At 43.3% G+C, this 11,676-nt stretch overlaps 2 protein-coding genes across 2 annotated transcripts; both read left to right on the top strand.

The window, feature by feature from the left end:
- Positions 1-491: 491 nt before the first annotated feature.
- Positions 492-5,551, top strand: ambp (alpha-1-microglobulin/bikunin precursor). Its single transcript, XM_064942078.1, has 10 exons — positions 492-674; positions 1,227-1,369; positions 1,494-1,570; positions 1,852-1,968; positions 2,918-3,019; positions 3,173-3,234; positions 3,480-3,567; positions 3,950-4,117; positions 4,744-4,917; positions 5,371-5,551. Exons 1-10 carry the CDS (start codon positions 561-563, stop codon positions 5,397-5,399), a joined length of 1,074 nt encoding a protein of 357 aa, XP_064798150.1. The 5' UTR covers positions 492-560; the 3' UTR covers positions 5,400-5,551.
- Positions 5,552-10,414: 4,863 nt separating this feature from the next.
- Positions 10,415-11,458, top strand: LOC135516986 (cyclin-dependent kinase 5 activator 1-like). The gene has a single exon (XM_064941034.1). It carries the CDS (start codon positions 10,499-10,501, stop codon positions 11,456-11,458), a length of 960 nt encoding a protein of 319 aa, XP_064797106.1. The 5' UTR covers positions 10,415-10,498.
- Positions 11,459-11,676: the final 218 nt, after the last annotated feature.

The raw sequence follows: 11,676 nt of genomic DNA, 5'->3' as shown, positions 1-11,676 counted from the left end.
GTGTGTATGTGTGTATGGTAGTGTGTGTGTGTGTGGTAGTGTATGGTAGTGTGTGTGTGTGTGTGTGTGTATGGTAGTGTGTGTGTGTGGGTATGGTAGTGTGTGTTTATGTGGGTTTAGTTCCATATGTTTATCTGAGCAACTCATGTTCATACCACATACATAACAGGTTACATGTTTTTGTGATGAAGAACCACAGGGTTCAGCCCTTGAGCAATAATTGATTTCGCTATGCATGCTACAACTCTGTGGCGCTGAAATGTAATGATTTTTTCCCTCGTTAAATTCCACTTTGATGTCCAATGTTTCAGAAAAAGGGACAAACAGTCAGATAAAGGAGAACTTTGCTCTGTTTGCTGTTTGTTTTCTGCTGGAGTTTGAGGGGGTACAGAGAGGGGTAAATACATATGGGTCAATGCTCTCTGGTTTGCTAGCCTAGTCCAGTAGAGGGATGGAGGGATCTGAGGTAGAGGGTTGGAGGGGTGGGTGTGATCTCCCAGCAGATCCAGGGGCTCAGAGGAAACTCAGTCGGAGGTTCGTATCGGAGACACACAGACAGAATGCAGCAGGGTGCCATACTTGTGGTCCTTTTGGTCCTGGTGAACTCCCTCCATGGCTTGCCAGTGCTTGCCGAACCGCTCTTCCCCACACAGGAGAACTTTGACCTGAGCAAGGTAAGAGTTAGTCTCTTAGTCATCAAGGTTGCACTTTCTCCCTTTCTCGTAGCCTTCCCAAGGAGTTTGCTCTGTCTCGCATTCTCTCAAATATTCTTCAATAGCACAGCCGTAACCACGTTTAAAAATGATGCATACTGGATGGGTAGTTGTGTGATTCAGTTGAGAGGTCAAAATGTGTTTGCTTTTGATCAGCTTGTGCGGTCTAAAGTGTTTCTATGGGTGCCTATTAACATCTGTAAGTACTGCATTGTTGGTCTGAAAAAAAAAACTCCATCGTGGAACCCAGAACCAAATTATGTTTTGGTTAAACATGCCACATGACCTGGATTTTAACCTTTTATGTTAAGCCTTTTCCGGCTTAATGATAATTAGACCAAAAATGAAAGCAATAATTTGTCTGAGGATAACAAGAAATGGGGACAGTTTGATGAAAAAGCTTTAAATAAAAGTTCAAATCCAGGTCACGTGAGCCGAGTAGTGCATACATATTCTCTCTCTCTCTCTCTCTCTCTCCCTCTTTTCTTCCCCCCCCCCCCCCCCATGGGTCAGTTCATGGGGAAGTGGCATGATATTGCGGTAGCTTCCACCTGTCCCTGGATGCAGCGCCACAGAGGAGACTCAGCTATCGGCATACTGGAGCTACAGGCCGGGGACACTGAAGGCAAAGTCAGCATGACACGCAGCATGAAAAGGTGAGGTTACACACACATATGCGTGTGTCTCTGAACAGCCTCGAACAGTGCTACTGGATTCACCATAGCTTGACTAAATATATTATGGACGTACGTGTGTGTGTGTGCGCGTGTGCGTGTGTAGGCACGGGACATGTAAGCAGATCTCCGGTGATTATGAGCTGACAGACACACCTGGAAGATTCACCTACCATGTTGCCAGTGAGTCTTTAATGTCTGTTCATACCCTGAATCCACAAATCAAGTCATATCCCTTACCTCCTGGGCATTTGTAGATCTGAAAAAAAAATGTGTCCCCTCTAATATGCAAGATGGAATTGCAGCCAATGGCTTACACAATTCTAATACTCTCAGAATGGGAGGTAAGGGCCAGGGATTTTAAAACAAAATGTATACCACTGTCTTACCAACCATATTTATAAAGTCAAAGATGGCGGGTCATTGACAGTATGTACTGTATGTTTGTGTTCTCCTCCATGCAGAGTGGGGGGCTGATGTTGATGCCTATGTGGTTCACACTAACTATGATGAGTATGCCATCGTCATGATGAGTAAACAGAAGACAGGTGGCGAGAAGACCAAGTCTGCCAAGCTATACAGTGAGTGTCACTACTAATATGGAGCAGATAGCCTAGCGGTTAGTGTTGGGCCAGTAGCCGAAAGGATGCTGGTACAAATATCCGTACAAATCTGTCGATGTTCCCTTGACCTAACCCTAATCCTAACTTGCTCCAGGGGTGACAGGCTATTATGGTTGACCCTGTGAAGCGACACGTTTAACTGCACCTATCCGGTGTTTCTAACAAAACTTTAAAATATATATATTTTTACTAATGCACCTTAGTAAAATCGAACCATAATCTGTGCTGCTCTGTCATTTTTTTCAACAAGGCATCGTCCAGCATCATATACAACATCTCTTTGCCCTGTGTAAATGTTTGCATTTGTCATTGGGAAGGCACTTTTGCATGGGAAATCACAGAATCCTACTAACTACTACCCATGCTTAATTACATTGCTTTTGTTTTGAGCCAACTTCGCCGAGGCCTTTGAACAGACCACCTGGTTCACACCTGGGAGGTAGCCCGGTTCAAAATCTGATGCAATCAACTTTCAGCCGATGCAAAACACGCCTACACGTGCGCCCGGGTGAGATTAATCAAACCCCTTTATTAGCCTGGTTCCAGCTACGGTGGTCGTTGTCATGTTTTGCACAAGGCCGAAATTGTGTTGTAGACATTGGATGGGTCTAACAGTAGACGGGGGTCCAGGTTTTTTTCTGACATTTTAAAATGCATTTCCTGCAATTCTACACAGTTTGGCGTGACTTATTATGCCTTATTATGAGGGTTATTTTGAAAGCACAGTATAAGTATGAGTGGAAGGCCCAAACAGATATAAACAGAAATATGACAATGACTTTAGGAGTTGGCAGGACCACAAACAGATCTGGGACCAGGCCATTCACAACTATAATGACACAGCTATAATGTTATTATTGGTTAGTCCTGCATATTCTGAACTAAATTAAAATGCTGCCTCCTTCAGGCCGTACCATGGAACTGCGGACCACTATCTTGGATGACTTCAGGAGGCTGGTGAGGGAGCAGGGCATGGCTGACGACACAGTCATCATCAAACAGAACAAAGGTACAGACACACAAACGTGAGCAAAACACGCACGTACGCACACACACAGGCAGGCAATGTGTGCACACAGGCACAAACACACACACACCTGTGACATCCACTATGTGGCTGAACATTCTTTGACCTTTGAACCCCTGCTGTCTCTCTCCACAGGCGAGTGTGTACCAGGAGCAGAGCCTGTAGCAGCAGAGTCTCCATCTGAGATTACGGCACCGGTACTTCCTGTATTCAATGATTCAAGTTTCAATGTTGAGGTTGTACCCCGTATCAGAGAGGGAGATTTCATTAAAAAGTGGATTTGGTTAAAGGAATTGAAGAAAGTTAATCAAATTTTAACTCCACATTTTCTTAATTGAAAAGCATTGAAGATCATTTTAATTGGATTTGGAATTTGAGGAAACTTCCTGAATTGACTGGAATTGACCCCAACCCTGCTAACTTCTCACCTGTCTGTCTCCAGAGAGCTAAGAGGAACATAGTCCTCCCTGATCCTGCCCCTGTGGAGGGCTCCGGTATGGGTGATGACACCATGATCTTCCGGAGTGCAGGTGAGAGTGCATGATGGGCCTGCTAGCTATGCCATTGACCTCTAAATTGAAGGTTTTGCCTACACTTTGTGTAGGTCTAGTCAGTGAATCTCTGGAAGCTGATAGAACCAATTATGTATATTACATATACAGTATATTGCATACAGTGACTTACAGAATGTATGTCTATGCAGGGATGGACTGGCCATAGGGAAATTCTGGCAAATTATAAATATTTGGCTAATAACAGGGTCCTCAGAGGGAAAAATGATTCGGTGTTTTAGAAATTCCAGATTTCTGGTCCCAGTCCACCCCTGTGTCTATGGTTAGCACACACAATGCACTGCACTTACCAGACTGTCTGACTAACAGTGCTACACTGCTACCATACATCTCTCCTCAGAGTCCTGTAAGGCGGAGCCAGACGCAGGTCCCTGTTTCGGGATGGTGCAGCGCTACTTCTACAACTCCAGCAGTATGGGCTGTCAGCTGTTCACCTACGGAGGCTGCATGGGCAACCAGAACAACTTTGTAACTGAGAGGGAGTGTCTGCAGAGTTGCCGCACTGAGGGTGAGGGGATAGAGTGTAACAGAGGTGGTTATTCTGTAGGCGAACCACACTCGAGTGATGGGTAATCTTGTGGAAGACCTCAAGACTTCCGTTAGCTCCCCAGAGCTAATGCCTTGACTTTAGCTCTGTGGGCTAATACAGTCTTGTGGTGCGTAGGAGACGCAGGCTTTACTTCGACCGGACAATTTACTACAAGCTGTTAGTTTATAATCTATGCATAGTCACTTCGCCCCCACCTACATGTATAGATTACCTCGACGAGCCTGTACCCGCGCACACTGACTCGGTACCCCCTGTATAGAGCCTCGTTATTCTTATTCTTATTGTGTTACTTTATATTATCACTTTTTATTTTAGCCTATTTTGGTGAACATTTTCTTCTTCTTGAACTGCACTGTTGGTTAGGGGCTTGTAAGTAAGCATTTCATGGTAAAGTCTACACTTGTTGTATTCGGCGCATGTGGCAAATAAAGTTTGATTTGATAACCTAGTTGGTAATGTGGCAATGCTCAACCCACTTTTCTGATACATTATGATGCTCATGACAGTATCCCATAAACTATGTGTAAGACTAGATGGTCTCTAATGTGTTATCCTCCTGTCTGGTGAGGTGTGTCTCTCTACAGCTGCCTGCAGAATGCCCATGGATGCTCAACCCTGCACTGGGCAGCCCAAGATCTGGGCCTTCGATCCCAACTCTGGACTCTGTCTGGAATATAAAAAGGACTACTGCCAGGGCAACAGTAACAAGTTCTACTCCAAGGGGGAGTGTGACGAGTACTGTGGGGTGATGAAGGATGGTAAGAGAGATCTATATACATGCTCACACACATACATACATCAGCTAGTGACTGGATCGAGTTGCAACAAACACAGTTTTATCTCAACTTCTTCATTCAAAGGCTCATTCATGGACGCTCTTACTGACAGTCGGGGCTGCTTTGCGTGATGTAGTGTTGTCTCTACCTTTCCCTTTGTGCTGTTGTCTGTGTCCAATGATGTCTGTACCCTGTTTTGTGCTGATACCATGCTGTCATGTTTTGTTGCTACCATGCTGTGTTGTCATGTGTTGCTGCCATGCTACGTTGTTGTTTTATGTCTCTTTATGTAGTGTTGTGTTGTCTCTCTTGTCGTGATGTGTTTTTTCCTACGTTTTCATTTAAAGGTTAAATTAAAAAAATATTTTAAAAATACAGCTAAACATTAAAATATGGCAATATATTTTATATTTTGACTGTGTATTTGTGTTACAGGAGAAACTGAGTTCCTGAAAGCTAACTGAAGGAGATTAGGTCATAAGGAAGAATACATCCTAACACATGAACACACAGCACAGATCAACGTCTGGGTTCGTCGTCTGACAGAATACCTATATCATTCAATACAGAATAGAACACAACACAATAAAATGATGGCTTAAGCTGCTTGGATTCATGTCTTTGTGAGCTTTGTCTTTTTTACATCAATAGTTGTCATAAAGTGCCTTACATTAACAAAGTCTTCATGAATACATTTCATTGAGTTTATATGGTCAACCAACATTATGCTTCTCTTGCTTGGAACACCAAGTGCTCAATTCAATCTGTGGCGCTGAAAAGCTGCGCTACAGTGCGATAGCACTGTAGGCCTAGATTCAATCAGATTAAGCTTTAATTGGCGAGAACCAACACCAGCATGGCTGATGGTTTTGGCTGTGTCTGAGGTGGAACTGCAGCAAAGGAGAGCAAAGGATGCGGGAAAAAACACGCTTTAATGTCCAAAAATCACAGGAATAAAATAGTATACCCAAACACAGGTGTAACTATAAAACAAAAATAGTACCCAAATGTGAAATACAAGGACAGCGAGAAAATCCAACAAAACACTAACCACTCTCACAAATACAGATAAACAAGCCCGCACAAACAGAAGCGGGCTAAACGAATTTAAATAACCCCACACTAACAACCAAACAAGGAACAGGTGAAACCAATTAGACAAAACCAAACGAACACAGAACAAAGGATCGGTGGCAGCTAGTAGACCGGTGACGACGACCGCCGAGCGCCACCCGAACCAGAAGGGGAGCCACCTTCGGTAATATTCGTGACAGCTCTTGTGATCATCTTGTGATCAGGAAGCCACACCCTTCCCACTCGCATTAGAAGTTCCGAGCGAGAAAGTGTGCGCTCTATACAAATAATGACGCTCAAATATAAAATCATTCAACTAAATAATGAGGATTTCTAAAAGCCTAATTGAGGTGTATATTACATCCAGGGGGGAAAACAGATTTCATTTCTGACAGATACAGAACACCCAATTGGGCGCACACTTTTTTTTTATGTAGAACAACAATTACAGGGTAGCCTACTCTGCTGACACTGACAAACAGATCAATACAAACAATGTTTTCTTATTTTGACGAAAAGGGTTACACGAACACAATAGGATGTCTATCTACCTTGGAGGAGGAAATATTGTCCAAAAACAGTTTTTCCGTGATTGTATTTTAAAATGATTGCGACATGCCTGGCTCGGTCTCTCAGCTTATCCCTGACAGTCGCAACTCAACAATCATCTATTTGGTATTTGAGGCACTCGCTACCCAAATGGTGGGCCCTTCCGACTGTAGGCTGTGATGTAAAACATTCCACAGCTTTAAAATAAAATAAAAAGCTAATGATCCTCTGTGGCCAAATCATGCTTTCTGGTGTTGTAACCTATTATGAATAATTGTATTTAAGTCTGGCAGCCCAACTGATTGGCAAACGTACTGCAAATTAAGAAATGTGACTAAACTAAATAAAAAAAACTACACTATGAAACAAAGAAATAATATAAAGAATGATAGTAAAAACCTTTGGGGCACCTTAAATGAAATTTTGGTTAAAGATAACTCGGCCTTTTCATTCATTGAATCAGATGACTCATTCATCAAAGTCGACTGATAATTAATGCAACCTACTAATGACTTTTTCATTGGCAAGATAGGCAAACTTAGGGACGACATGCCAGCAACAAACGCTGACACTACACATCCAAGTATATCAGACCAAATTATGAAAGACAAGAATTGTACTTTTGAATTACGTAAAGTCAGTGTGGAAGAGGTGGGGGAAAAAATGTTGTCTATCAACAATGACAAGCCACCTAGGTCTGACAATCTAGATGGAAAATTACTGAGGGTAATAGCAGACGATATTGCCACAATTTAAGCCTAAAAGAGAGTGTGTGCCCTCAGGCCTGGAGAGAAGCTAAAGTCATTCCGCTACCCAAGAACAGTAAATGTCATGACACAAGGCGAGACCCAGGTGCAGACACAGGAGGCAGATGGTTGGAGTCTTACAATATTTCTTAATCCAATAGCGTAAGGCAAGAGAATAGTCATGGACAGGCAAAACGGTCAAAACCTGAGTCCAAACAGTACCGAAGGACAGGCAGAATCAAGATCAGGCGGGAAAGTATTCCAGTCAGGCAGGGGTCAAAACTTGACAAACGTACAAGACAAACTGACACTCAGAGACAGGAAACACAGGGATAAATACACTGGGGAAAATAAGCAACACCTGGAGGAGGTGGAGATAATTACAGGAACAGGTGAAACAGATCAGGGCGTGACAGTAAAGCCCCCTTTACTGGCTCAAATAGCCGACCAATCAACCTGTTACCAACCCTTAGTAAACGTCTGGAAAAAATTGTGTCCAGATACAATGCTGTTTAACAGTAAACAAATTGACAACAGAATTTCAGCATGCTTATAGGGAAGGACACTCAACAATCACAGCCCTTACACAAATGACTGATGATTGGCTGAGAGAAATTGATGATAAAATGATTGTGGGGGCTTCAGTGCAGCTTTTGACATTATTGGTCATAGTCTGCTGCTGGAAAAACATTTGTGTTATGGCTTTACACCCACTGCTATAATGTGGCTAAAGAGTTACTTGTTACTTTAATGGAAGCCTATCAAATATAATCCAGTTAGAATCAAGAATTCCCCAGGGTAGCTGTTTAGGCCACTTGTTTTTTTCTCCATTTTTACTAACGATATGCCACTGACTTTGAGTAAAGCCAGAGTTTCTATGTATGCGGATGACTCAACACTATACACGTCAGCTTCTACGACGACTGAAATGACATCAACAAGGAATAAGTTAGCACTAAATATTTCTAAAACTAAAAGCATTGTATTTGGAACAAAACACTCACTAAACTCTAATGCAATAAATAATGTGGAAATTGAGCAAATTGAGATGACTAAATTGCTTGGAGTAACACTAGATTGTAAACTGTCATGGTCAAAACATATTGATGCAGTAGTAGCTAAGATGGGGAGAAGACTGTCTATAATAAAGCGATGCCCTGCCTTCTAAACACACTATCAACAAGGCAGGTCCTACAGGCCCTAGTTTTGTCACACCATGACTACTGTTCATTCGTGTGGTCAGGTGCCACAAAAAGGGACTTAGGAAAATTGCAATTGGCTCAGAACAGGGCAGCACTGCTGGCCCTTGGATGTGCACAGAGAACTCATATTAATGATATGCATGTCAATCTCTCCTGGCTGCAAGTGGAGGAGAGATAGACTTTATCACTCCTTTTATTTATTGACATGTTGAATGCACCGAGCTGTCTGTCTAAAATACTGGCACACAGCTTGGACACCCATGTATACCCCACAAGACATGCCACAAGAGGTCTCTTCACAGTCCCCATGTCCAGGACAGACTATGGGAGGCACACAGTACTACATAGAGCCATGACTACATGGAACTCTATTCCACATCAAGTAACTGACGCAAGCAGTAAAATTAGATTTCAAAAACAGATGTTCTTGTTTTAATTTATTTATGGAAAGCCAGGGGCACAGTCTAACAATATTTTACAAACCAGATCAGAGGCAGTAGGGATGAGTTCTCTTAATAAGTGTATGAATTTGACCGTTTTGCTGTCCTGCCTGAGCATTGGAAATGTAACGAGCACATCTTTTCTTTCTGAATGTTGTCAAGTAGAAGTAAAAGTAATAAAATATATACATTCTCAAGTAAAGTACCGGTAACCATGGAAACAAGAGTTTTCCAGTGTGTGTGTCATGTTCATGCAGATTTACAGTGATATTTACATGACAAAATCAGTTGTCTTAGTGTTATACCCAGAGAACAGGATGGTCTTAAACGCCTGCTCTCTACTGCACTGACCCAATATCTCCTACAGACAGACACACACAGGGAGAGAGATTTGAGTTTGTGAGATATTGATAATATATTGGGACAGCAATTAGGGATGGGGAGGTACTTGAATATTCAAACCGAGCTTCGTCTAGTATTTGATCAACTGTTGTATGATTTTTTTTTTATTCTTTAAATAAACGTTTGAATGAAGTTGTATAAGCTTTTAATTCAGCTACTGCTGGTTCTTATGTTGCGTTTTAAATGAAAATGAAATTTATTCTAATTTTATAGCGCATTTTAAGCTAGCCCTCCAGTCAGTCCTGACATAGAAGAAGGCCTGTATGCTCCCCACTTCAAATAGCGATTATAGGCGCGCAAATATTCGTCCCCAGGCTAAATGCGCATTATTGGAGTAGATTGCTGAAGTGAATTCACTAAAGCACAATTTAGGGGGAAGAATAGTCTGCTGGTGAACGAGATAAGCGGGAGCCTGACAGAGCTGCCAATATAATTTGACAGACCATTGAGATCCATGCAAAACACTCGTCAGATACATGTTATTAATGGGACAGAAATGTAACGCCGTGACGTAGCAGACACTCAGAGGTTATTTCGTTTTCAAATTATTGAGCTGGGCTGTATCAAATATGAGGCAAATTCTATCACGGGGAACGTCAGACTTTATTTATTTGTTTATTTATTTATTTTTGCCAACATCAAACTTATAATCTTTCACAAAATCGCCTCTATGACATACTTCTTTATTACGACGTGGAAACTCGATTTCAGAACCTTGGACAATTCTGATAGTCACAACCATAACAGCCTTGAACTCAAAGCACTGGACAACCCGTCTTTACCTTTCAATTAACAAAGAAAATATAAAAATATCTTTATAATTTTTTCACATATCAACTTAAAATCAGTGAGTAATATTTTTGTTTCGCTTTGGAATGTTATATTGCTCATGTTTATGAACACAGAGCACTAATGTCTATGCTTAATACTGTGATTTAGAATCTGTCCCAAATGGAACCCTGTTTCCTATATAAAGCACTGCTTTTGACCAGACCCCTTTGGGCCATGGTCAAAAGCTGTGTACTTTATAGGGAATAGGTTGCCATTTCAGAGACAGCCAGAGGTGAGCTAGCTAGGCCAACTGAACTGATGCCATGCATTTCATTTAGCTAATATTGAAACATTTTGTTTTCCACAGGCACTACTGACCATGGGAACTGCAATGTCTATCTCGCTCCGCAAGAAGGCAGTGCTCTTCAAAGATGGGCCGGACACTGTGGGCCACTTGATGGAAGTCCAGACCGGTAAGAGCGCAAAAGACAAGACTCTGAAGCGCTACTCACCATGGAGGAGGATTGTGAAGAAGAAGAGCTCCAAGAAGGTGCAGGCCCACGAGAACACCAACCAAAACAACATTGCCCATCTGAGTAATGAGAACCTGGAAAAGTCTCAGTCCTTCTCCAACCCGTCAACCCTCACCCTGGAGAAGTCTCAGTCCTGTGACAAGCTGTCCACCCAGGACCAGAGCACTCCAGCCATCTCCAACAACTCCAACAACGCTGCCTCATTGGTCGAGACGGCCCCCTTATCCAACTCAAACACGGCATCCGACACACCCCAGATGGTGACCGTCCAGGACCTCGACACTCCTAGGTGGCTGGTGATGGTCCACGCTACAACCGGCGAGCTGCTGCGCTGCCTGGGTGAGTTCCTGTGCCGGCGCTGCTACCGGCTCCAGGACATGTCTTCCATGGACCCGGTGCTGTGGCTGCGGGTGGTGGACCGTTATCTGCTGGACAACTGCTATCAGAACCAGAGCTGCATCAATCCGGCCGCTGTGGTCTTCCTCTACATGCTGTGCCGCGAGGCGGTTTCCTCCGAGGTGGCCACCTTGCACGAGCTGCATGCCGTGCTGCTCACCTGCCTCTATACGACCTGCTCCTACATGGGCAACGAGATCGCCTACCCCCTGAAACCCTTCCTGGTGGACACCTGCAGGCAGACCTTCTGGATCCGCTGCATGACCATCACCAACCTGATGAGTGTCAAGATGCTCCAGATGAACACAGACCCTAACTTCTTCTCCCAGGTGTTTGCTGACCTGAAGAACGAGAGCCAGAAGGAGGAGAAGAAGAGCCGCCTGCTCAGCGGTGTGTACAGCACTCAGTGAGGGATCTTGGGTATAGGGGCCAAGGGAGGGCGGGTGCCAACTACAGTCTGACAATTCAAAATGGGAGGGAGGAGGATTGGTTGAGGGAGGGGGAAGAGGGTGAGCTTTGATGTGAAAAGATGATTTATAGATTTTAAGGGTTAATGTGAGGGTTAAAAAAACACCTTATGGAACAACAGGGACTGTGAAGCAAAACAAACATTAGCACAGACACACGC

Source organism: Oncorhynchus masou, chromosome 28 (genome assembly GCF_036934945.1).
Source record: "Oncorhynchus masou masou isolate Uvic2021 chromosome 28, UVic_Omas_1.1, whole genome shotgun sequence".
In the NCBI taxonomy this organism is placed as follows: domain Eukaryota; kingdom Metazoa; phylum Chordata; class Actinopteri; order Salmoniformes; family Salmonidae; genus Oncorhynchus; species Oncorhynchus masou.
This window is presented reverse-complemented; position numbering and strand designations above follow the sequence as displayed.